This window comes from Cynocephalus volans, chromosome 17, assembly GCF_027409185.1.
Source record: "Cynocephalus volans isolate mCynVol1 chromosome 17, mCynVol1.pri, whole genome shotgun sequence".
Lineage (NCBI taxonomy): Eukaryota > Metazoa > Chordata > Mammalia > Dermoptera > Cynocephalidae > Cynocephalus > Cynocephalus volans.
Window position 1 is genome coordinate 41,380,429 of NC_084476.1, and position 23,962 is coordinate 41,404,390.

Below are 23,962 nucleotides of genomic sequence, written 5' to 3' on the forward strand. Positions count from 1 at the left end.
CCCTCCTCCTCCGGGGCGGCTCTCCACTTCCTGTCCCCCCACCCCACCCCAAGGAAAAGTAAGCACAAGCCGCTTGGCTCCCGGCGCTCAGACTTCCCGACCCGAGGCCCCGGCCCCGGGAGCTGTCTCTTGCGGCCTGGGTCGGAGGGGGCACCTCGACCCGCGTTCCCGCCGCCCGGCAGCTCAGTAACTCTTCCCGTCGCCCCTGCCTGCCAGCCCCAGCCCGGCCCCGCCTCCCCACGGGAAAACATCCCAAAAAAGGGCAGAAAAGAAATTCGGCGTAAAGCTGGCCCACTGGGGGAGGGAGGAGAGTCCGCTGGGGGGAGGGGAGGGAGGGGAGGGGGTGCGGGGGAAAGCGGGAGAGGCGAGAGCGGGCTTGGGGGAGCGGCCGGGCTGTCGCAGCGCGGAGGGGCCGGGGAGGGGCGGAGAGGGACCGGTCCCGGGTGGTAGTGGGGGCGGGGAGCGCGCCACGTCCAGCCGGGCAGTAGCCGCGTGGAAAATATGCGGGGCACGTGGGGGCGGGGCAGGCGGGCAAGGCGCTGGGTCGCCCGCCGCCGAGAGCGGGCAGAGGAGAGGCCGTGGCTTCGGGGGCTGGGGCTGGGAGGAGAAGCGAGGGGAAGAGAGGTCAGGCCCGCCCTCCGTCGGGGCAAGCAAGCCGGGCCGCGCTCCGCCTGCGACCCGGGCTCTGGGCTCCCCTCCTGCCTCAGTTTCCCCACGCCCCCGGTGAGACTCCGCCGCCCCCACCACGTCGGTAACGCAGACCTAGTCTGGGACTCAGGGTAAACTGAGGCACTGGAACCGCAGAGGAGCTCCGCCTCCCAAGAGACATTTAATCCGGGGGTATTTACAGGAAACTTCTAAATTAAGGGCAGCGGCTGCTGCAGCTGGGGGGGAGGGGGGCAAGCCGGTCCCTGCGCCCGGGCAGCTGGCGTGAGCTCACGCCCCGAAATAGCCCCAGGGGCCCCAGCCGCAGCTGCCACTGAGCCCGGCTGTCACTCAGCGCGGAGCCCCCAGCCCGAGGGTCCCCTCCCCTCCGCAGCGCCAGGGTTTCTCCAGCCGATTGTCTGCTGCTTTCCCTTCCGACGGCTGGATGGACGGGGGTGGGGAGAGGGGGGCGGGACCCCAAGGGGAGCGGACCAGAGGGGGTGGGCGCGGGGGGCGGCCGCGCCCCCGGCCGGGCAGTGCTTCTGCCCCTACAAGGTTTGGGCCGAGGTGGAGGAGGGTCCTGGTCCTCGGCTCCGCCCGGTCCCTCCCTGCCTTTTAGGCGCCCGCGCGTCTGGGACATCCCAGTCCCGCTCGGTCCTCCTCACCCGCCACCCGTACGCCCAGGCCGCGAAGCCAGCCCAGTTCGCCTGTCCTTACCGCCCGCCGGCAGGCCCGCCCCCCACCGCAGCCATGGACGCCATCAAGAAGAAGATGCAGATGCTGAAGCTGGACAAGGAGAATGCCATCGACCGTGCCGAGCAGGCTGAAGCCGACAAGAAGCAAGCGGAGGACCGCTGCAAGCAGGTGGGGGCCCTGGGTCCTGTGCATCCTCCCCTCCCCCACCAAGGGTGGGATGCGCTCCTGCCCTGGGTCCCCCAGCCTTGGGCCTGCTCTCCAGTGCTCTCAACCACCCAGCATAGGGATGGTCCTTCACAGCACCCTTCGGGCCCTAGCCAGAGCCACACTTCAGATCACCCACCACAGCCTGGTGGGTGAGATGTTCCCTAGTGTTCGTGCCCTTGCAGAGCAATGATGGGTCCTGCTCCTTGGGGCTTGAAACTTCCTCTCTACGCACACAGGATTCCCCCAACAACCCTGACTGGACTGTCCCTCCTCTGTTACCCCTCTTTCTCCCCAACGGTCTCCAAATATCTCTTAGTACTCCCCTATGCACACCCCTGCCTCCTTTCTGGGCCTGGGCCTGGGCCCCTACCCAGTCCTGGCTGACCGAGTCTCCTCTCTCCCAGCTGGAGGAGGAGCAGCAGGCCCTCCAGAAGAAGCTGAAGGGGACAGAGGATGAGGTGGAAAAGTATTCTGAATCAGTGAAGGATGCCCAAGAGAAACTGGAGCAGGCCGAGAAGAAGGCCACCGACGTGAGTGGATTTAGGGGGACAGTACGAGGAGTTAGTGAATGGGGGAGGGACCCAGGGCACAGGGATGAGGGAAGAAGGGGACCCTGATATCCCCAGCACCAGGACAGAAATGGTTTCTTCTCAGTAACCGCAGGCCAGTTTAGGGCAAGTTGACATAAATAATCCAAGGCAGTGGATAAATCAAAACCACGTACCTCTTCCCCCGCAGGACTTAGCCTTGTAATTTCATTTGGTTCCAGCTCTTAGAATGTACAGTGATCAAGCAGTGAGTCATTGTGGGGGTGGGTAGTATAAGAATTTACTACCTACCTCAGTGAATCTTCCTGCTGAAAATGGAGAGGAGACTGCAACTACATTGGGGTGGTGGGGGTGGGGGTGTGAGGTGTTAGTGGGCAGGAGGAGGGAGAGGGATCTAAAGATGAGGCCCTGACTTGAATTGCACCCCTGTGGGCCACTAGAAATTCCCTGGCCTTGATCCCTGGCTTCTGTGTGCCCTGCTGTGCACTGGGGCTCCAGCTCAGGTTCTAATGGCTCCTCATTTACCCTCATTAAGCTGTCAGCCTCAAGACCATGCCAGGCCACAGGGCAGAGGGACAGGGCCACAAGTGCCAAAGCAGCCACCTTGGAAGTTTCTGCTTACCCTGAGATCTCTCTGCCCACCCCACAACCCCACACCCAACCAGACTGCTTCACTTCCTGCCATTCCCAACCCCCACCTTAAGGTAGGAGAATGGTCTTTGGACATGGTACTTTCACCATTCTCTGCCTTAGTTTCCCCATCTGCCTTCTATCTAGGATTGTTTTAAGATGAGCCTGTAGTTGGGGTGTATAGGGGGATTCACACAAAGCATGCTCTGAACATCAAAAATGACATTAACTGTTTGTGTTGACCATTCTCCATGTTCTCCAACCCCCCAGGGCTAGGCTTCTCTGACCTCCAGCCTGCAGTTTTGGTTCTCCACCAGCCCTGGCACTTGGGAGGGAAGTGACCTGCAGCTGCTAGCAAAGACAACCCTGGGCATCTGACACTCTATAAATAACCAGGGCCCAGTGCAGCTGGAGTCAGGACTGGAAACCCAAGGAGCTGGGTGGGACTGGAGGGGAGGAGGGGGGAACAGGGACAGAGCTGGGGAAGCAGGACAGCAGTGCCGGGTAGATAGGAATCACTGCCCCAACTTATCACGTGACGTTGAACACAGCACTTAACCTACACAGTGCTTTAGTTGCTCCCTTCTCTCTTGCTTCCCACTTGTCCAATGGGACAGAAGTGCCTGTCCCATGGTTAGAGAGCAGCATCCATAACTAGGAAGAGCTTGAGGAGCAGGAAATGGCAAATATCAGTCCCCTGATGAGGACCCTGGGACTTCCCTGACTTTCCAGAGTCATTTGTCACCCCACCACCATGAAGAGAGTTTTCCTTTTACAGAGTCTCATCTCTCTCTAGGGTAGTCCCCAAAAGTCCCCCAGAGTTATTCTTCCCAACCCCCACTGCTGTCCCCACAATCCTTCCACACTGAGTCATCTGGCCCTGTGCCCGTGATGGGCTCTTGTCACTCTAGGTGGCCAAGCTCCAGGTGCTAAAGGCACCTGGAGGACAAGCTATAATCCACTTTCTATATATGGTGCTGTACTTCTTCTGCCCTGCAGTGCCACTCACGACCTGCTTTCTACACCCTCTGCCCCCAGTGCTGTCTGTCACCTAGCTCCTCTGCCTCCACTCACTCTTTCCCCTACACTGCTCCTTTCTCTTTTCCAGTCTTACATCTCAGGGTCTCTGTGTCCTTGTCTTTGATGGAGAGACAGGGAAAATCTAACATTATGGAGTGTGGGCTCTGTGCAGGCAATGTGCGCGGTGCTTTCTGCATATTATTGTACTATTTCCCAAACTTGGGTTGTCATCAGAATCACTTAGGAGTTTAAAAAAAAAAAAAGGAAGATTCCCAAGTCCCTGCCTTGGAGATCTCAGCTCAGTGGATCTAGCATGGAGATAGGGAATCTGTTTAGTTTTATGAGCCTTCCCTATGGTCCTGTTGATTAACTGAGTAGCACTGCATTATTTCAGAACAGGAACTGTTATTGTTAACTATAATTTATGAAGGAGGAAACTGAGGCTTAGAGAGGCTAAATAAGTTGCCCAAGGTCACACAAGTGTTGAGTGGCTGAGCCATGACTCAAAGACAACAGCCTGATTCAGAGCCGATGCTCTTAAACATGAAAGTGCACTGCTTCTCTCATTCTTTTCAGGAGCCTGTCTTGTTTTAATGGACCTTTTCCAAAATGTCCATTGTTTTCCCTCCGTATTGCAAGGCCAGGAGCTGAGTATCCATCCCTCACACTGCCCCAGTACTACCCTCAACTGTCTCCTGGCCTTGGCAGGGAGCCCCTTGCTACAACCATGGATGGCCCCTATAGGCCTGGCTTGCCCCTTGGGTCCTTTGCTGGGAGTCTGCCTGGCAGCCAGTAACATCACTGAGCTTGATTCTGTGATTGGCTATTCTTAGCAGCAGTGAAGTACGTTGGCCTGATTCTTCCCCACCCCCTTACCTGGGCCAGGCTCTGCTGTAGGAATCAAGGCTGCCCAAGACCTCGTCCCAGCACTTGGGATGCTCTCACAGGGGACAGAGGGACCTACATGCAGATAGCCATCAGGAGAACCATGCACAGTGCCAGAAGAGGTCCTGTATCAGGGGAGTGGAGCTTGTCAAGGAATGCATGTTTTTGGCTGGAGCACAGAGTTTAGGCTGATGATGGTTGAGGGAGAAATGGGTTGAAAGTCTGGAAGCCAGAAAGCGTAGTTCTTTGTGAGAAGAATCTTACCATCCTCTGGAGCGTCTCTGATCCTCATCCAAGTCAGACAAAGCCTTTTTGACCTCTGACTTCTGACCACAGGCTGAGGCAGATGTTGCCTCCCTGAACCGCCGCATCCAGCTGGTAGAGGAGGAGCTGGACCGGGCACAGGAACGCCTGGCTACAGCCCTGCAAAAGCTGGAGGAGGCCGAGAAGGCAGCTGATGAGAGTGAGAGGTGGGCAGGGGCCCTGGGGTAGAGGGTCAGGGAGTGGTGAGGGGAGCCTGTCTCTGCAGGTTCTGACCTCACACTCACCCCTCTCCCTGCCTCTCAGAGGAATGAAGGTCATCGAAAACCGGGCCATGAAGGATGAGGAAAAGATGGAGCTGCAGGAGATGCAGCTGAAGGAGGCGAAGCACATCGCTGAGGATTCAGACCGAAAATATGAGGAGGTGACAGCCCTGCCCCACTTCCTTTCCTCCCAAGCCCCAGACACCCCAGGTCGTTCACCGCTGATCTACTTTTTGCTCCCACTTCCCCCAAGGTGGCCAGGAAGCTGGTGATCCTGGAAGGAGAGCTGGAGCGCTCAGAAGAGAGAGCTGAAGTGGCCGAGAGGTAAAGATGCCCCAGGGTGGCAAGTGAGACTCGATGTGAGCCGGTGGCTATGGGACACTCTGTGCAGCGGGGAGGCACTTTCCCAGGTTTGGGGCCACAAGGACATGTCCTGTCCTCTGACCCCTGCCTGCTGCCTCCAGCCGAGCCAGGCAGTTGGAGGAGGAACTCCGAACTATGGACCAGGCCCTCAAGTCCCTGATGGCCTCAGAGGAAGAGGTAGTGACCTCTCGAGACCTTTCTGGGCAATGGCGCCTTCCCTCAGCTCACTCTCCCCTCCATCTCAGCATCTTGGGCTGCTCTCTCTCCCCTGCTGGAGGTCGGGAAGGGCCTGCTGCTGCCAAACTCCACCTGCTGTCACTCTCACCACTTTGCTCTTCTCTTCTCTCCTCCGCCCCTCCCCCCTGTGCCTTCTCCACTGTCACACCTCACTGTACCCTCACACCCCACCCTGCCACACAACCCCTACAGTAAATGTGGGGACCTAGAGGAGGAGCTGAAAATTGTTACCAACAACTTGAAATCCCTGGAGGCCCAAGCGGACAAGGTAGAGGGGGGTAGAGGGACAGTGAGGATGGGGTCCTGCAGGGGAGGGAGGTGACAGGCTCAGGCAGGGAGGGGGCGGGTGCTCATCAGAGGCAAGATCATGAGGAGCCTGTGGGGCTTAGTAAAGAAAGAAGGATTCGTGAAGGCCATGTACTGATGGCGTGTGTATGTCCCTAAAAGTATTCCACCAAGGAGGATAAATACGAAGAGGAGATCAAACTGCTGGAGGAGAAGCTGAAAGAGGTGAGAGCCCTCTTCCAGTTCCCAGTCTCCCCTCACACCACCCTAATCCCCACCAGAGACTGCCTGTGGCAGGGAATTTGGGGATAGGGATGGGAGAGAAGTTCGATTTAGGCGACAGCCTCTGGGAGGGCCTAATTATTTGCCATTTGCCCCATTCTGCCTTTGCTCGCAGGCTGAGACCCGAGCAGAGTTTGCCGAAAGGTCTGTGGCAAAGTTGGAGAAAACCATCGACGACCTGGAAGGTAAAAGGGATACTCCCTCATACCCCCAAATGTTTTTAAGTAGGTCCACACCCCTTTGACTAGCAGTCTGCCCCTTATCTTCTTATCCCATTACACTTGCCACCGATAAACCGGGGTTGGACCACCTAGGGCTCCACAAACTGGGGTGGGCTATGCCTACAATTCAAGTAGTTGTTGCTGGCTATGACGCATCAATGCCAGTGCTTCTCAAACTTGAGCACACATGAGAATCCCCTGGAGAGTTTTAAAAACACAGATTCCTGGGCCTTACCTCAGAGTGATTGCTGACTTTGGGCTTAATGCCGATGCTGCTGGTCCTCGGACCACACCTTGAGTAGCACTGATCTAGCTTATTCTGTCTCCAAGTGCAATACAACAGAGTTATATCACAGAGACTTCTTTATTAAATAGAGAGCTATTGGTTTAACATCTAGGTTTACATGACATTAATGGAAAATACTATTTTAAACTAGATCCAAACATCCTGATATTTGCTAGTCCACGGCTATTTCTGTTATCAACAATATTGTGCCTAAATTTGCCTTTCCTTTTTATTCTATGATAACCTTTGAACTTTCATAATTCCCACATCTCTTGCTTCCAGCCTTCTCAGGCAAGCACCAATTTTATCTCCAACTTTAGGACTTTAGACCTTTTTTTTTTTTTTTTTTTTTTTTGTGACCGGTGCTCAGCCAGTGAGTGCACCGGCCATTCCTATATAGGATCCGAACCCGTGGCGGGAGCGTCGCTGCGCTCCCAGCGCTGCACTCTCCCGAGTGCGCCACGGGCTCGGCCCTAGACCTTTCTTGATCAAGCACCCCCCTTCTCCCCCTTGAGCAAGCACTCCTGCTTGTCCAAAGCACTGTGTCCCCAATCCAGAGGCAGGAGCTCCTGGGAGACGAACCAACTTGGAGTACAGAGATGGGTGAAAAAGAGACAGAAGTAGAGAGGGGAGAAGGAAGGAGCCTGCCAGCTGTCCGGCCTGTTCTCTGTCCTTTCTCTGTCACTTTTTTCACCTCTGTGATTCTTTTTCTCTTTCCGTTACCCTCTCTCCTTCCTTTCCTCTTTCCCTCCATTCCCTCTCCCCACACTCCCACCTGGTCCTCCTCCCCTGGACTCCTCAGATGAAGTCTATGCACAGAAGATGAAGTACAAGGCCATCAGCGAGGAGCTAGACAACGCACTCAACGACATCACCTCCCTCTGAGCCCCACACCAGTGTGGCGGCCTCAGCCCCCGTCTTTCCTCTCCTTTCCATTCTCTCAGTGGGGAGAGGGACAGGCCAGAGGAGCAAACATTGACAACATCACACAGCCATGCTGGCAGCAGCCTAGGGAGAGCCACCATCCTACCCGCTGCCCACTCTGCCTCTGGCTTCACCCTTCTATCTACACCCCTCTCCACCTGCTGGCCTCCACCTCTCTGCTGCTTAATAAACTCTGAATTTGGTCTCCGTGCTGTTTTCCTGCCCCACATTCCCCCAGAGAGCATGTTCATCATGAGCACTGGTTCACTCCTGAGACCCTGGCTCTTACTGACAACCCCAATCTTGTGACACCCCATCCCCCTCACTGAGCCCACCCACAAACACTGAAACCCTTCTGCATGGCACTCTCAGTCTGCCACTCTGACTGTCACTGCTGCATGTGGGCATGGGTGACCCTATCTAGCGCCATGACCCGCACTGGCACCCGCCACTGACCTTGGAGTGCTGAGCTGGGGTTCCAGGACCTAACAGAATGACTGGAAGGGAAGTGGGGTGGCGAGGTGCAGGGGAGGGCAAGAAGCTTGTGAAAGGTCTGGAATGAAGTTTGGAAAAACACTGGAGATCAGCAAAATGGGGCTTTCACTGCAGCTGAAGGTCTGTTTTCTGCCTCAAGTCTGTCTGTCTGGCCCCCCCTTTCCTGGCTCAGCCTTTGTCTTTCCTTCTGTTTACAGTTTTCTTAAACCTTCTAAAGAAGGAGGGTAAATAGTTTATGACTCAGGCCTCCCCATCCCACCTCTATGACCCGAGGCCTTGAGTGAGGTTTCCATGTCTGTGTTGTTCCCCTTGTCCTAGTCAGTCCATCCATTTGCCCCTGCCATGGTGCCCCTAGGTCCCTGAATGTTTATGTCTTCCTGTGTCTCCTAACCCATTCCATGTCTATATGTCACCTTCCTCTGTCCATACCTCGTCGTGTCTCCCCCCTCCTGCCTTCCTTCCCGTTCCTCACCTGCTGCTTCCCGTTCCTCACCTGCTGCTTCCCCTCACAGAGACCTTGGCCAGTGCCAAGGAGGAAAATGTGGAGATTCACCAGACCCTGGACCAGACCCTTCTGGAACTCAACAACCTGTGATGGCCAGCTCTGCCCCCAGCCAGGCTGTAGTTGCTGCCTCAACCCAATAAAACTGATGTTACCAGTATCACAGGGCCTTTTAAGCCTTTCCTGGGTGTTTGCAATGGAGGTGGAAGGAGCCCTGGATGAGCAGGGTCTGGGTCCTTGCTCTGCAACAGGAACTCCTTTTCAGTGAGAGCTGTGGGGTGGGGGTGCTGGGCTTATTGAGGAGGGGTGTGAACAGGCTGTGTGAAGCAGACAGGTCTAGGGGAATACCCTGGCCCTCTGCTCCCCGCAAGGTGGAGCAGCTGCCACCCGCAGCTCTGCCCTACTCCAACAGGCAAGAGGGCCAGACAGTGCATTCTGAAGACAAAAGTACAAGAAACAGCACAGAGGTTCCTTGAGCAGTATGAAAGCCAAAAGCTTCAATGGGATTTTGAACCTAGAGGCTGCAGCCTGCCCTACCCCCCCCCCCCGCCCATATGCTGCTATACACACACACAGGCCATTCCAACAGTATCAGTCATTTTTGTCCCCTTCCTGATAATATCAGTGGTAGGCAGAATAATGTCCCTTGCCCAAAGTCCACATTCTAATCCTGTGAGATGTTATCTTACATGAGAAGGGGACTTAGTGTTTAAGCTAAGATTTTGAGATGAGGATGTTATCTGGGTAGGCCCAATGTAACCACAAGGGTCCTTATAAGAGGGTGGCAAGAAGGTCAAAGGCAGTAGTTGGAGATATGATAATGGAAGCAAGAACTTAGACTGATGCAAAGAAGGGGTCACAAGCCAAGGAATGCAGGTGGCTTTGAGAATCTGAAAAAGGCAAGGAAGCATTCTACCCTCAGAGGGTCCAGAAGGAACCAGCCCTACCAACACCTAGACCTGAGCCCATGAGATTCATTTTGGATTTCTGACCTCCAGAACTATAAGGGAATAAATTTTCATTACCACTAAGTTTGTGGTAATTTGTTACAGCAGCAATAGGAAATTAATACATTGCTCTTCTGGTTTGGGGAACAAAGGTGACTTCCACATATTTTATTAAAAATATTTTATTTTAAAAAAATTCTTTGGCAGTTAAAAAGGAAGTGGTATAATGGGCAGGACAGAACAAAGTTTCCAGCTCCCCCTCAGATTCCTGTAGCTGGTTTCTCTGCACATTCTCCAAGTTCCAGGCCTCTAGGCTCCAGTCTCGGCAACCTCTGCTGGGCAGTAGCCAGCACCCCTTTTGGTCCCACTTCTGTGTCTGCACAACAGGGAAGCCTAATCAGAAAACTGGCCCAGTCAAGTGTTTGGACCCCAGTACTGGCCAGCTGCCAAAAAAAAAAAAAAAAAAAAACTGGCCCAGAATGAGTTCATTTGAGTGAAACTTGGTGTTCCGGGCTCAACGTGGGGTGGACGGGGAGGGAGGTTATGCCTGAGGGAGAGAGTCAGTATAATACCTGTGCTGCCTTCTCATCTGTACAAGAAAGGCGATGCTGGTGACAGCAAAGAGGAGGCCGAACACCAGGGCCAGGATGTCACCTGGGAGAGAGAGAGGAGAGGACTCCTCAGGGAGTGAAGAGGGGTCCACAGCCTCCCTCAAAGCTTGCTTTAGTGTCTCCCCACCCCTGCCCTGAGTTCTCAGGCAGCCCCCAGTGCCTCAATCTTCAGAAGAAGCCAGCCAAGAGTTGGGGTGGATACATAAGAAGGGGTAAGCTAAGCACCATTTTCCCTCCCCAAAAGCTGAGTAAAAGGTTTCTTGGAGGGAGATGCAGGAGATTTCTGGAGCTTCATTCTGGTCAACTAAGCCCTGGGGACAGTAGGGGCGAGGAGGGGAAGGAATCCTCCTGATCGATCGGAGTCTATCTGACTCTGTATCATACTGGGGTTGGGAGTCTTTTCTGCAGAAAAGGAGAGGGAGCAGAGGTGGTCCTGATTAGCCCCTGGGAATGAACAGTGCCAAGTGTGCCCCAAGCATCAGGAGCAAGAGGAGGTGCACAGACTCACCAGCAGCAAGGCAGGAATTCAGGTGGACTGAAAAGAAAAAGGAGACATTAGAGCTGGGGACTGTGACCACCAGTTACAGAGACTGACACAAAGGAAGACACATGGGAAGATGAGGGACCTGTGGCTGGGGGGTCATAGCAATATGGGACACAGATAAAGCTGCACCTGACTCAACGGTCCTAGGGCTGTCGTCCACTCCAGCAGGGAATGAGGCCTCAATCATCCGCCCATTCAAAGGCTGTGTCGCTCGGAAGTTCAGCTGCAGCCGAGAGCCACCGGATCCCCACAGAGAGCCATAGAGGATGTGGAGCTAGTAAGGTCAGTAAACAGTGCGGGTGGGCTCGTGGAGTAAGAGGAAACAAAAGGGTCCCAGGCCTACTCAGCCAGCACCTCTGAGCTCCACCCTCCTCTCCCCACATCCCTATCACAGTGCCTTGATCTCTTTGATTCTCTCTTGTCTCATCCTACATCCACTTTCCCCTCACCCTATGTCAACACCATGCCGCAGCCTCACCTGCTTAGCACTCAGCCTCACTGTCTGGTTGAACACGGTCCAGATGACCCCCTGGGCACAGGGTGGTGTGGTCAGCGACCCCTCATATTGGAAGTAGCGGCTGAGGTCAGAGGGTAGCAGAGCAGATATGTCCAATCCTGGGACCCAAGTCTCTGAGCCTGTGGAGAGGATGTGTGTTGGGGTCTCACCTAGATTGCCGCCCCACCCCTCCCCACCCTGTGAGTCTTCAGGGTATAGGCATACAGTTTCATCTCCCAGAAGCCAAGTTAACTCAACTCCCTGGAACCACTTCTTCACTAACTGTGGTCCCTTCCCAGAACTCAGTACAAGACATAACTCAAAAGAAAGTCAAGGGCTTTGGTGCAACTGTGAGAGACCTTACAGAGAGAGAGAAATGCTACTCAGGTCCTCCCCTGAGTCTTCACTCTTGCTTTGCAGGCTGTCATAATGTGCTGGGCCACAGAGCCCAGAGTGAATTAAAAAGGAAAAATGAGCTGAATCACTTGGAAATAAATATAGATATTTATTACTATAAAAAACAGACACAAAAACTACAAAGGCACAGTTCTTGCTAGTGCAGCAAAAATCTAAAAGTCCAGGACAGCAAGATTTAAAATGACTTTCCAGTGAGGAGTCACTGAAAAGAGAAAGATTTCCAACAAAATTATTTACAAATTTAAAATATTTGGTGCTCATGAAAGAGAAATAGTTCTCAGAAAAAATTTAGCTCTCCAGACTCAACCCCCCTGAAAGTTCCAAACACCAATTTTTTATCTTTTTTTTTTTTTTTTTTGTCTAATTTTGTTTTTTGCTTGGTTTTTAACCAAAAAGCCTGTGAGCAGTAGTTGGCCTGTGCTGTTTACCCCCGTCAGGTTCACAGTTATTATCAAGATCAGAGCCAGTTCACACCTCAATCCCCTCCCACAAGGGAGGGAACCTATCTCCATCCTCAGACCTGAGGGTCCGAAGGGCAATTCTTCATGAACTGGAGTATAGAAGGTAGTGGCCAGACCAACAAACTGACCTTCCTCACGGATTTCTTCCAAATGTGACAGCAACTGCTCATAGGCGCTGTTTTCTTCTGGACCCTCCTGGAAGATAACAGTGCGAGACAGACTAATACATGTATCTAGGCCCATGACTGGGGGCTTGAAGATGAGGTGGGGTCCCATAGTCCTCCCCCATTCCTCAGCTCTGAGAATGCTGGAGAACAAAATTTTTTTTCTATTATTACTCAAAGTCTATTTTTTTTTTTTTTTTTTTTGTCTTTTTCGTGACTGGCACTCAGCCAGTGAGTGCACTGGCCAGTCCTATATAGGATCCGAACCCGCGGCGGGAGCGTCACGGCGCTCCCAGCGCCCCACTCTCCCGAGTGCGCCACGGGCTCGGCCCTACTCAAAGTCTATTTAATCTTGCTTTGCAAACTAACAAGCTTGGTGGACTGGATTTCAATGGCAAACTGGAGGCAGAGGAGGAAGAGGGGCCACTTTACTAGGACACTAGGCCCTGAATGACCTGGGTCCCACTGACTTTTACAGTCTTTCTCATCACTACCTCCACACACACTCCATGGTCTCCCTCCAGAAAACCATAAAACACCTTCGTATTCTTGTTAGTTCTGCATTCACCTTAATAAATCATGTGTTTGACTTTTGGAGTAAGGTCCTGACATGCTATTTCTTTTCTTTTCTTTTTTTTTTTTTTTTTTGTCTTTTTGTGACCGGTAAGGGGATCGCAACCCTTGGTGTGGTGTCGCCCTCACCACACTCAGCCAGTGAGTGCACTGGCCATTCTCCCAAGTGCGCTATGGGGCCGGCCCTGACATGCTATTTCTGAGGCACTTCTCTGAACTCTGTCCTGAGAGGTTGGTATTAAGGAATCAGTGGGTGAGCCTATCAGGTATCTCACCATTCCCTTCACTTTGCTGGCCTCCTCTAATCATTGTGTATGTATCCTTGACCATTACAGGTCCAAAGAGGTCACCAAATACTGCATTTCACAAAGGGGAAATGATGAGTCATCCTGATGTCCAGTGTACTGCATCTGCCGTTTCTGAATGGGCCACATTGTGAGCCTTTGCACATTCTGTTCCCTCTGCATGGAACATTTCCTTCTCTTCCCCTGTAGTGAAGGCTTCAAGTTTCACCTTCTCTGTGACCATCTCTTTTACTCTGTGTCCTTCCTATGTCTATCCTGTCAGCCTGCCCCACTGGCTGTGGGCTCCTTGGAGGCAAGGACTCGCAGCTTCTGAATCCTTTTGGGGGCCCAGCGACAGGTTCATAGTGGGATTTGAGCTAAGGAACTAATGAGTGAAGGATGACAGCCAGGGGCCCGGGTGAGTGTGCTGGGATGGATCTCAGGACAAGATACACTGAGCCCAGGGTGTGAGGAAGCAGAGAGTGGGGGGTGCCCATGTCTGGTACCTGCAGAAAGGCGGCCAGCACGGCCAGGCCTCCTGGGCGCCTCAAGGCCTCCTCAACTTTGGCAAATGCGGTACTGAGGTGAACCACGTGGATCTGGAGAGGACACGGGGGTAAGAGTGTCCAGTTCTCCGGCCCCGCCCCGCCCCGCCCCTTCGTCCCTCCTTGGACAACTCCGTGCTCACCTCGGCAGGGAAACGGTGGCCGTCAACAGTGTGCTCCGAGCCTGGGCGGCCCGCAGCCCCCCAGTGCAGATGCAACTGCAGGGCCCGGTACTCCCGCCCGGGACCCAGAGCCATCTCTAGCCCGGGAGGCAGAGTCAGCTGCACTGCGGGAGGAGAGGCGGGTGAGCTGCACCTGCCTCGCCGGGTAGGGGAGGGCAGCCTAACCCCGAGGCACCTCCCAGACCGCCCCCTTTCCATCGGCCCCGCCCCGCCCCTTACCTGAGGCTCTACCCGGAGTCCCCCTCACCAGTGTGGCCATTGTTGTGCAAGCGCAGTTCTGGGAGTGGTGGGAGCTCAAAACCCAGGAGTTGCAGGGGTCGCAGGGCTGGGCAAAATGCGGCGAGCTCGCGGCGGATATCAACCGGGGACTGAAAGCGGCCCGCACAGGCTGGGGACACCTGGGGCCAGGGCGGGTCGCCTGGGGTGGGAGAGTATGGTGAGGAAGTCTCATGACTTGGTCAGGAACTTTCAGGGATCCCGGGTAGAAAAGGTGAGGGGGTGGAGTCAGGAGGCATCAGAACGGGAAATAGAAATCAGAGATGTGGGCGGGAATAGGCAGCGGGCGGTGTCCGGGACCCGCAGACGTGCGGGTCTGTGCAGGGGGTGGGTGTCTCACCTCCATAGCTCCAATGACTGTGGTCATCCCCTGCATAAAGGAAAAAAATGAACAGGCCGATCTTAGAGCCCAGTCCCTTCCCAGGGGCCGGGACAAGGTGGATCCCCCTCACCAACAGGGGTTGACAAACTCGGATGCTTTACAGGGCACAGCAGGTAAGAGAAATGCCTGAAGCAGGGCAGGCGTAAAGCACAGTGGACTGCAACCAAACATAACACCGCAGCTGGGTGGGCGGAACAGCAGCGCTACTGGCCCAGGATATGCCAGTTGGCAACCACTGTCGTAGGGTGTGTAAAGTGAGTGGGGGGTAGGGTTAGATCAGTAGACCAGCTTTCCTTTCTCCCTTACTCATCCCTCCCTCCCAGTCATCCCTCTGCCCTTTCTGGTTTCCAACTCCTTTCCCGAAGTTCCTGGCTTGGGAGTCGGGATAACCAGGTTTCTCTACCTGCTGTTTTCTTCTTGCTAAGTCTCGATTTCCTCAATGTAGACTGAAGATGAGATGATGATATTGGTTTTTGTTGTTTTTTTGGCTACTGGCTGGTATAGGGATCAAACCCTGGACCTTGGTGTTATCAGCACCACGCTCTAACCAACTGAGCTAACTGACAAGCACGAGATGAGGTTATCTCTACGAGCCCTTCTGCTCTTCTTCTGGTACCCATCCTCTCCCCCGCAATCTTTCCTCTTCTCTTCCCTTCACACTCTTCTTTCTCTCCCTCTCCACCTATTTTTTCTCTGTGCACATTCCTCATCTCTTTCTCTTCTCCAGCCTCCCCCTTTCTTCTTTCTCATCTTTTCCAGCTCACTTCTCTCCATCTGTGCCCCTTTTATCTCTCTCTCCATCCATCCCCTTCTAGCTCTGAAAAAGGAGGGTGGTCTAGTGGTATGAGAGCCCCTAGAAAGGGCTACAGTCAGAGTATGGGCTCCTCTTCTTCCCTGAATAATCCCTGCCTGGGCTGGGGTATGGAGAGGGGAGGCGCAAACCACCTGTAGCCTAGATTCGGAGGGCTGATGACCACTTACCTTTTTTGTCTCTGTGGGCATTATTCTGGGGGCCTTGAGTATTTCTGGGAGCCTCCACAGTAGGTAGATCTTCTAACTTCAGAGAGTCCTTTTCTCCTGGTTCAATCTTAACTTCAGATGGATCCTTCTTTCCAGGTGGATCCTCCCCTCCAGGTAGTTCTTCCTCTCCAGGTGGATAATCCTCTCCAGGTAGATCCTTCTCTCCAGGTGGATCTTCTTCACTGGGCAAATCCTCCTTGCTCAGTGGATCATCATCCCCAGATGAATCTCCTCCTATGTGGGGATCCTCTTGCATCTGGGACAGGCTCTGGGGATGGGCAGGCACCAAAAGCAACAGCAACAGCAGCAGCTGCACAGTGGGGCCTGGGGCAGGGGCTGGGATTAACAGAGGGAGCCAGGGGCTGGGGCACAGGGGAGCCATGAGGCTGACTGTGGGGTGTCCCAAGACACAGTGTGTACGGGCTGTACGTGCATTGGAAACAGGAGCCAGGTGGGGGAGGAGCAAGCCTGGAGGGGAGCTGGCTGACTCACAGAGTGCCCTTCTGTAGAGATGGAGCCAAAGTCCCACAGGTCTGTCTGGCTCTGTGCCCCCTCCCCGATACCAAAGCCTGGATGGGTGTGGAGTGGGGGGCTGATGTATGCAGAAGGTTATCGAGGTCACGGGCTCAGCTTGGAACCCAAGGCTCCACCTGGCACCATACAGCATCTCCCTGGCTCCACCCAGCTGCTTGCCAGCCAGCCTCATCTAAACCTGGCCTGCTTCCCAGCTCTAGGCAGGGAAGGGGAAAGACGGGAGCTAGGGCCTACGTCCTCTGGCTGAGGGGGAAAGCATCCTTTGTATACATCCCTGGCCCGGCCAGAGAGCAGGTAAAGGGGTAGGGTAAGCTGCTGGGGAAACCTGAGGGTGAGTAGATAGATGGGTATGTGGGAGGCAAATTTGAGTATGAATGGAAATCTGAGTATATGTATGAGAGGGACTCTGATGGTTTTAACTAAATTTATTTTTCATCATATTACTTCCCTGCTCAAAAACTTTCACTGGCTCCTGACCACCTACCAAAGTACACCCATCTTGTCCTTCTATTTGATTTCTAAGTCCCTTCAAATCCTTACTCAAGAGATCTTTCCATCTTATCTCCTACTACTCTCCCTCATACTCCAGAGAAATGAAACTATTTTTTCTCTAAACCTTTTTGCCACCTTTGTTAATCTAGTTCTCAGTGCCTGAAATGCCATTCACCCTTGCATTCAACAAATATTTATTTAGCACCTACCATATATCAGGCACTAGGCTGTGGACTAGGAGTATGGAGTTGAACAAGATGTAGTCCTTTCTCTGAGGAGTTCCCAGTCTAGTGACGCCCTATGGCTTCGACAAACCAGAATAGAATAAAGCCATTTCAGGTCCAGGTCTGGGGCTAATATTTGGTAGGCATACACCAGTATTGTTGTATAGGGTAATTAAGTATATTGAAACATTTCTTCTTCTTCTTTTTTTTTTTTTTTAAAGATGACCGGTAATGGGATCTTCACCCTTGACTTTGTGTTGACAGCACCACGCTCTTCCAAGTGAGCTAACCGGCCATCAGTATATAGGGATCTGAACCCGTGGCATTGGTATTATTAACACCACACTCTCCCAAGTGAGCCACGGGCCAGCCCTAAGTATATTGAAATATTTCTAATCCTGTTGGCATACAGCCATGGCCCCTAGCTCCAGAGTGCCCTTGCTATCCCAGCTCCTCCCTGGAGACCCTCCACACTTCATGAGCATTTATCTAAAGAGGAAATGCCTGGCACAGCAGGGTCTCCAGGACCCCACTTGAGTGCCTCAGCCAGCTTCAACTGACAGATTGGTGCTTGTGCACCTGCTATTGTGCTAAATAGTTAAGTAGTTTTATTATCTCCCCTGTCTAAATTCCTATTATTCTCCAAGGCTCAGCTCAAAGGCAACCTTCTCCAGGAAGTCTTTCCTAACCAATCTACCACCAGTCCAGAAGAGATCTCTGGTGCCTCTGAGCCACGACAGTTCTTTGTCTGCCCTCTATGATAGCCTTGCACCATCTAACTCATATTAGGGTGATTTATGACACTTTATCTGCTCTAGCAGCCTTGTGCTTCATAAGGGCAGGGTCCGTATTTGATTGAGCCAGTCTTTTATTCAACAGCCATTACTGAGCATTTTCTCTCTCAGATCAACTTGCCACGTGCTTGAGAAATTTCACATTGACTTAAGATGTCTTCCCTGCCCTCAGGGAGAGCATTGTCAATAACATCACATTTTTATGGCACCCCAAATGATCCGCCTCAGAAGAGTGACTGTCATATTGTAACCAAAACTTGTATGGCTGAATAGCAGCTGTCTTCCAAGCAGTTATCTTAGGAGGTAGTCAGCCTAAGAATCTAGGTTGCCATTTCTAGAGCCTAATTCAGAGCCATCCATGGTGGTTTGACCCAGTGTGTACTCTGGGTGGTCAGCCGGTTGTCCTGGTCAGCTGTGTTGTCAGCACCTTGTGTGGACTCCGACACATGGAAGATACATGGTTATGTCTGAAATGGATGGACATGTACAGGATAGAATGTGGCAATGACTAATCTAGTTGAGGTGGAAGAGGTCATGGGAACATAGAGGACAGAAGTGCCATGCTAACTGGAGTCTGGAGGCTGTGTGGCTGGGCATCTTTCTCCAACACCAATCTCAGGTTTGATTCATTTGTCCTCTTTCCAAATGTTCTGAACATTTCAGTCTTTTTCTTTTTCAGATCTGTCAGGATCTCTTTGTACACTTCTCTGCAGCACTCTCTATGTCCCTGCATTTCTGTGGATTTCTCCCTGCCAGCAGGGCTTTCTCTAAGTATTTTGGAGCACACATCTGCCTGTAGGTGTGGCTCGCTTGCTGTTACAGCTCACTAATTTTCCAAATGCTATTCCTTATGGCTCTCTGTCTTTAGCTTTCTGTCTCTCTGTGTGAACTGGGTGTAGAATGTGGACTCTGAACCTAGATCATGCCTTTACAACTGGGATTCTGCCAAACCCTAAAACAGATTTGAGCTCCCAGAGTTCTTGTTTCCTGAGTCTCCCCAGGTTGGAACAGAATGAGCTCAGGATTAACCAACTGGGGCACCCCTGCCAGGTTCAGGACATTTCTGTGATTGTTTAAGGCCAAGTCTTTGGTCATTGAGTTCTGTGTCTTCACACACTGAGGAGCTGTGTCACTAAAACGTGTGTCTGCTTACCCCAGGGTTGCAGAAGAGGGAGCTATTCATTGGTGTGGTAGAACGTGAAAAAGCCTTCTCCCAGCTATGGATTGGGAGCAAAGACAGGTCAAAGCCCTTATGGGGCCTTGAAACTGACCTGCTGTAGTTCTGGCCCATCTCACCATCTGCATTGGTTTCTTAGGACTGCTTTAACAAATTACCACAAACTGGGTGGTATAACACAACATGAATTTACTCTCACAGTTCTGGAGGCCAGAAGTCTGAAGTCAAGGTGTCCTGTTGGCAGGGACATGGACATGTCTTTATGGAGGCCGCCATTTAGTTTGCCATCAGCATAGTGGAACTGAAGTGGATGCCAGGATGAGATGGGATGAGTCTGTGTTGGAGACCTTCATGCCTTCTGCCCTTATCCCTCCTCATACTCTTTGTAGGCAGTTTAATCTACTCCCATGGTTTCTATAAATTGATGACAGCCCAGTATCCCCAGGCTGGACTCTCTCCCCCACATCAACCCATAACTACCTGCTTAGAGGACAAGACATCCCCACTTTGATGTCCCACAAGTGTCTCAAGTTCAACAGGTCCGAGGCAAAATTTGTCTTCTCCACAAACCTCCTCTTCCTCCTCCTTCAGTGAATAACACCACCCTCCACCAGAAACCTGGTGCTATCTTTGCTTTCATCTTTTCCTTTACCTGTGACATTCAATCATCAAGCCCTACGCATTCTACATTCTAAGCTTTTCATTCACATTTTTCATCCTAGCCCATACTGCCTCACCTCTAACCTGGATGACTGCAACTGCTTCCTAATGGGTCTTGCTGAGTCCAGCTAACCAGTACGATCTTTATAAAATGTACATCTCATCATCTCACTCCCTGCAAAAGACCCTTCAATAAAGTCCACAGAAAACGAGTTAGTAACTTAAAACCTATAAATTTTTGTCCAGGAGCCACAATATTTCAAACCTTGTGATCCATGAGGGTTCCTGGTACTGAAAGCATTGGGAATGACTGACTTCCCTCGCATCTGGCGTGGTACCAGAGCAGAATATGTACCGTAAGTACCGCCCCCTTCCCAATTCTACAGATAGGACACTGAGGCCAGTGTTTGCATCCCAAGTCTACGACCCAAAGCCCAGGCTGCTGCCCCAACTTAGCGCCACTCAGAGGAGGTCCGCACACTCGCCCTGTCGGTGCGGCGCAGCCAAGTGGGAGGAGACCCAGCTGGTCCGGCCGGCCTCCGCGCATGCTCCGTCCTGCGCGCTCCCCGCCGCGCGGCCCCGCCCCGGAGCGGTTGGGATTTGAATCTCCGGCGGGCTGCAGCCGGAAGCGTGGACTCAACCCAGCATGGAGAGCCCGGGCTCTGGCGCTCGCTGCCCGGTGCAAGAGCAGCGAGCCCGTTGGGAGCGGAAACGCCTCCGCACCGCTCGGGAGCTGCTGGAGAGCGAGCGGCGCTACCATGAACAGCTGGGGCTGGTGGCCACGGTGCGGGCCGGGCGCACCCTCCCCGTTTGGGGCGGGGACTCGAGTGTGGAGGGTCTCTGCGTGGTCGGTAACCCCAAGTATGGTGGGTCTTGGACTGTCCGCCTGCATGTAGGGAGCTCGGGTAGACTTCTACAGTTTCTGGCCGCGTCTTGGCATTGGCCTCCGCTTCCTCCAGACTCAGATACCACTGTTCTTTCCATACGCAGTACTTCTTGGGGATCCTGAAAGCCAAGGGGACTGTGCCACCACCAGAGCGCCAGGCCCTGTTTGGGCCCTGGGAGCTCATCTACGGCGCCAGCCAGTGAGTGGAAGGGGCGCGGTAAGGGAGGGGAGGAGGGAGAGCCCTGGCCTCTGGCAGTGCACGGAGTCGGAGAGCCTCAGGTTTATATTCGGAGTCTGCCAATTACCTCACCTGGGGCCTTGGCCCACTGCCTTAACCTGCCCCGGCTCCTCCATCTGTAAAATGGGGTAATAGTAGAACTATCTCCGTGGAAGGGTGATGAGTAATTAAATGAGGTGGTGCTTGAGTAGTTCGTGGGCTGCCTTTTATTGTTCTCACCCATACAGAGAGCTGCTTCCCTACCTGGAAGGAGGGCACTGGGGACAAGGGCTAGAGAGCTTCTGCCCCCACCTGGAGCTCTACACCCAATTTGCTGCCAACGCAGAGAGGTCCTGGACCACCCTGCAGGTAACCTGGAGATGACCTCAAATCAGCCCCCTCTTTCTCTCTTGCCCCTTACATTATCTCTTCATCTGGAGGCCCAAACTTCATTCATAAAGTTCCTGCACTTATAGAACCTTCTGGGTGCCCAGCTGTGTGCTAAGGTCCATGTAGGGGGACAGGGTTTCTCTCAGTAGCATACATCTTACTGAGGCTGGGGATGTACACAGATAAATGCAATAAAAGGAGAGGCTTCTCTCCCTGCTGCAAGCCCTTTCCCCCTCACTCCAGGAGAACCTAAAGAAAAACAAACGCTTCCGGAGGTTCGTGCAGCTTCAGGAAGGCCGCCCTGAGTTTGGGGGCCTTCAGCTCCAAGACCTGCTCCCTCTGCCTCTGCAGCGGCTCCAGCAGTGCGTGAACTCTCCTTGACTCAAACCAACATCTCGGGTCTTTCTGACTGCTGCCCTCAGCTTTGCAAGATGCCATGGTGTCTATCCCAGTCCCCTTCCTCTCCCCTGGGTCATATTGCTCCTAAAAACCTTTTTCAAGAGTAAATGTGAGTTCACTGGAGTACCTAGGGTTCTTCAGCCTCAGGCCCTTAATTGGGACTGTAGAACTTTACATTGGGACTGTAGAACTTTACATTGAGGCAAGGGGGCCTGAGACAGAATGTCTAGAAAAGTTTGTTGAGATGACGGGCCGGCCTAGCTGATAGCCTGGCTGTCTGTAGCATCCTCCTTGGGTTAACTTTCACCTACAGTCAGTCTGCCATTGACTCTTCAGTGTGGGATGGAAGAGGGCCATGTGTTGTGAGTTTGAGATGAAAGGGGGATACAACAGCCAGAAGCAGTTCTCTCCTGGCCTTGCAACTGAAGTATGGGTCAGGGGTGATGTGCGTGTCAGGCAGAGGAAATTTTGCCCAGCTCTACTTCCCCTCATAGACTTCCCACTGTGCACTTCTAGGTATGAGAATCTCGTCGTTGCTTTGGCTGAAAACACAAGTCCCAACCGCCCTGACCACCAACAGCTCACACGTAGGTTCTTGCTCCTCTGTAACTCAGGCAGAGTTTTCCCTTCTGGTTCTGACCTCCAACAGTGTCTGGTATGTTCCTATCTTCCAATGACATGTATACAGCGTCCCTATTGCTCTGCCTTTTCTTCATGAACTTAGCCCCTGACCCTGATCCCCTCCAGAATAGCCTTTCACCACCACCAGTCACCCAAAGTCTGTGATGGGAGTGAGGTGGGGAATGTTCTTCTAGGGGCTGCCCGGCTTATAAGTGAGACTGCCCAGAGAGTCTACATCATTGGTCAGAAACAGAAGAACGATCAGCACCTCCGGCGTGTCCAGGCTCTGCTCAGTGGACGCCAGGCAAAGGGGCTTACCTCAGGTAGGCTGTGTACTTCCCCCTCAATCCTCAACTGCTGCTTTCTTACCCTTTTTCTCTATAGGGCCAGCACACACCCTGTTTTCTCAGCCTGCCTTTCCTTCCATTCCCATGGATCCTGGAGCTGCCCAGAGTGACAGCTCTCCCATTCCCCCAGGGCGGTGGTTCCTACGCCAGGGCTGGCTGTTGGTGGTGCCTCCCCATGGGGAGCCTCAGCCTCGTATGTTCTTCCTCTTCTCTGATGTGCTCCTCATGGCCAAGCCTCGACCTCCATTGCACCTGCTGCAGAGTGGCACCTTTGTCTGCAGGGCCCTCTACCCCATGGCCCAGTGTCAACTCCACAGGGTCTTTGGCCACTCAGGAGGCCCCTGTGGTGGATTGCTCAGCGTAAGTAATAGGTGGGAACCCTAGGTAAGGTTAGGAGAGGCCAAAAATATACCTTAAATGTTATAGACCGGTTTAGCTCCTTGTTAGCTCCTGGGTCTCTTTTCATTGGAATGGAACTGTCTACATTAAGAGAGGATAGTTGGGGCTTGAGCTTCATACCTAGTTCTCATCTCATTCCTGAATTACCTAGCCTGGAACTTTCTGAGCCATAACTAAGAGGTGGTCTTTCTCTAGCTGTCCTTCCCTCATGAGAAGCTACTGCTTATGTCCACAGACCAGGAGGAGCTGTCACGCTGGTACCTCAGTCTGACTTCAGCTATCAGGTAAATGTGCTTCTCAGGGAGAGTGCTGAGATGAGGCCCACAAACTGGGAATGAGGTTTTTTATTTTTTATTTTTGGTGGCTGGCTGGTACAGGGATTGAACCCCAGAACTTGATGTTATCAGCACTATGCTCTAACCAACTAAGCTAATTGGCCAGCCCCAGAAATGAACAGTTCTGATCCTATCTCATGTCCTACATCTGCCCAGGACTCCCCTCCCAATGATGTGGGTGATTTTGTCTGACTAGAGTACTCGTGTTAGTGCCTGAACTGTCTTCTCTCCACAGCAGCCAGAAGAAGTAGAGGAATCTTAAAAATTCCAGAATTCGGGATACTTCAGGGATGGATTAGAGCCAGGAGTGCAAAGGAATCTTTTTCGGTACTAAACAAAACACAGAACCATGATTTGATGAGGGTCATTTTGTGTTTGCCTAAGACCAAGCTACTCTTGGTCATGTGACCAGCTCTTAAGAATAAGGAAACCAAGTCTGACCTAATTGAACCTTGTCTGAACCAGCTTCTCTAACAGAGATGAGGGGATTTGGGAACGGTAAGCTTGGTGCTGTATCTATGGCTAGTCGTTTGTTAAGCCTGCAGCTTCGTAAGCGTGGTTATTTTTATGTTGTGTATAGTTTCTATAATTTATTTTCCCACTGGATTTTAATAAAGTTTCGTGGGGTTTTTTTGAAAGAGCTTTCTGTCTCAGTTTTGATATGAGTAGAGGGATTTTTGTGCCCTAAAGGCTGGCATACTGGTGACTTCAGTAATACAAGGAAAAGAACTGGAGCTCCCTCTATTTTCTCTGCTCTTACACTAGACAGCAGCCTCTTTGTCCTAATAAGGGAAGCTTTTCAAGAAGGCCCAGTTGTCCTTAGGCACCTAGTGTG

At 52.7% G+C, this 23,962-nt stretch overlaps 3 protein-coding genes across 4 annotated transcripts; 2 read left to right on the forward strand and 1 right to left on the reverse strand.

Annotated features, from left to right (window-relative positions):
• The first annotated feature begins 1,223 nt into the window (after positions 1–1,223).
• TPM2 (tropomyosin 2) lies at positions 1,224–8,910 on the forward strand. 2 transcript variants are annotated; one of them, XM_063081614.1, is made up of 9 exons: positions 1,224–1,509; positions 1,953–2,078; positions 4,968–5,101; positions 5,199–5,316; positions 5,409–5,479; positions 5,948–6,023; positions 6,203–6,265; positions 6,438–6,507; positions 8,761–8,910. In XM_063081614.1, the coding sequence occupies exons 1-9, from the start codon at positions 1,396–1,398 to the stop codon at positions 8,841–8,843; spliced, it is 855 nt and encodes a 284-aa protein (XP_062937684.1). In that variant the 5' UTR covers positions 1,224–1,395; the 3' UTR covers positions 8,844–8,910. The 2 variants fall into 2 exon arrangements, with proteins under 2 accessions (XP_062937684.1, XP_062937683.1); XM_063081613.1 differs by lacking the exon at positions 8,761–8,910 and adding an exon at positions 7,632–7,956 and having other exon boundaries at positions 1,230–1,509.
• Positions 8,911–9,863: 953 nt separating this feature from the next.
• CA9 (carbonic anhydrase 9) lies at positions 9,864–16,049 on the reverse strand. The gene is made up of 11 exons (XM_063082398.1): positions 15,614–16,049; positions 14,591–14,620; positions 14,222–14,392; positions 13,936–14,078; positions 13,754–13,846; positions 12,355–12,421; positions 11,331–11,488; positions 10,982–11,126; positions 10,817–10,843; positions 10,270–10,351; positions 9,864–10,073 (listed from the first exon to the last, which is right to left on the reverse strand). Exons 1-11 carry the CDS (start codon positions 16,032–16,034, stop codon positions 10,007–10,009), a joined length of 1,404 nt encoding a protein of 467 aa, XP_062938468.1. The 5' UTR covers positions 16,035–16,049; the 3' UTR covers positions 9,864–10,006.
• Positions 16,050–20,179: 4,130 nt separating this feature from the next.
• On the forward strand, positions 20,180–23,416 carry ARHGEF39 (Rho guanine nucleotide exchange factor 39). Its single transcript, XM_063082634.1, has 9 exons — positions 20,180–20,317; positions 20,524–20,618; positions 20,885–21,005; positions 21,270–21,388; positions 21,942–22,012; positions 22,241–22,369; positions 22,524–22,753; positions 22,988–23,076; positions 23,363–23,416. Exons 1-9 carry the CDS (start codon positions 20,180–20,182, stop codon positions 23,376–23,378), a joined length of 1,008 nt encoding a protein of 335 aa, XP_062938704.1. The 3' UTR covers positions 23,379–23,416.
• The last annotated feature ends 546 nt before the right edge of the window (positions 23,417–23,962 follow it).

Excerpts from the sequence above, each read along its gene's own strand:
- TPM2 (XM_063081614.1), top strand. The coding sequence starts at position 1,396 with ATGGACGCCATCAAGAAGAAGATGCAGATGCTGAAGCTGGACAAGGAG. Across the intron at positions 5,480-5,947 it reads AGAGCTGAAGTGGCCGAGAG|TAAATGTGGGGACCTAGAGG; the intron begins GTAAAGATGCCC and ends CAACCCCTACAG. Across the intron at positions 6,508-8,760 it reads AACCATCGACGACCTGGAAG|AGACCTTGGCCAGTGCCAAG; the intron begins GTAAAAGGGATA and ends TTCCCCTCACAG.
- ARHGEF39 (XM_063082634.1), top strand. The coding sequence starts at position 20,180 with ATGGAGAGCCCGGGCTCTGGCGCTCGCTGCCCGGTGCAAGAGCAGCGA. Across the intron at positions 20,619-20,884 it reads CTCATCTACGGCGCCAGCCA|AGAGCTGCTTCCCTACCTGG; the intron begins GTGAGTGGAAGG and ends TCACCCATACAG. Across the intron at positions 22,754-22,987 it reads CCTGTGGTGGATTGCTCAGC|CTGTCCTTCCCTCATGAGAA; the intron begins GTAAGTAATAGG and ends GTCTTTCTCTAG.
- CA9 (XM_063082398.1), bottom strand. The coding sequence starts at position 16,034 with ATGGCTCCCCTGTGCCCCAGCCCCTGGCTCCCTCTGTTAATCCCAGCC. Across the intron at positions 14,621-15,613 it reads TGCCCACAGAGACAAAAAAG|GGGATGACCACAGTCATTGG; the intron begins GTAAGTGGTCAT and ends TCCTTTATGCAG. Across the intron at positions 11,489-12,354 it reads GGAAGAAATCCGTGAGGAAG|GCTCAGAGACTTGGGTCCCA; the intron begins GTCAGTTTGTTG and ends TCCTCTCCACAG.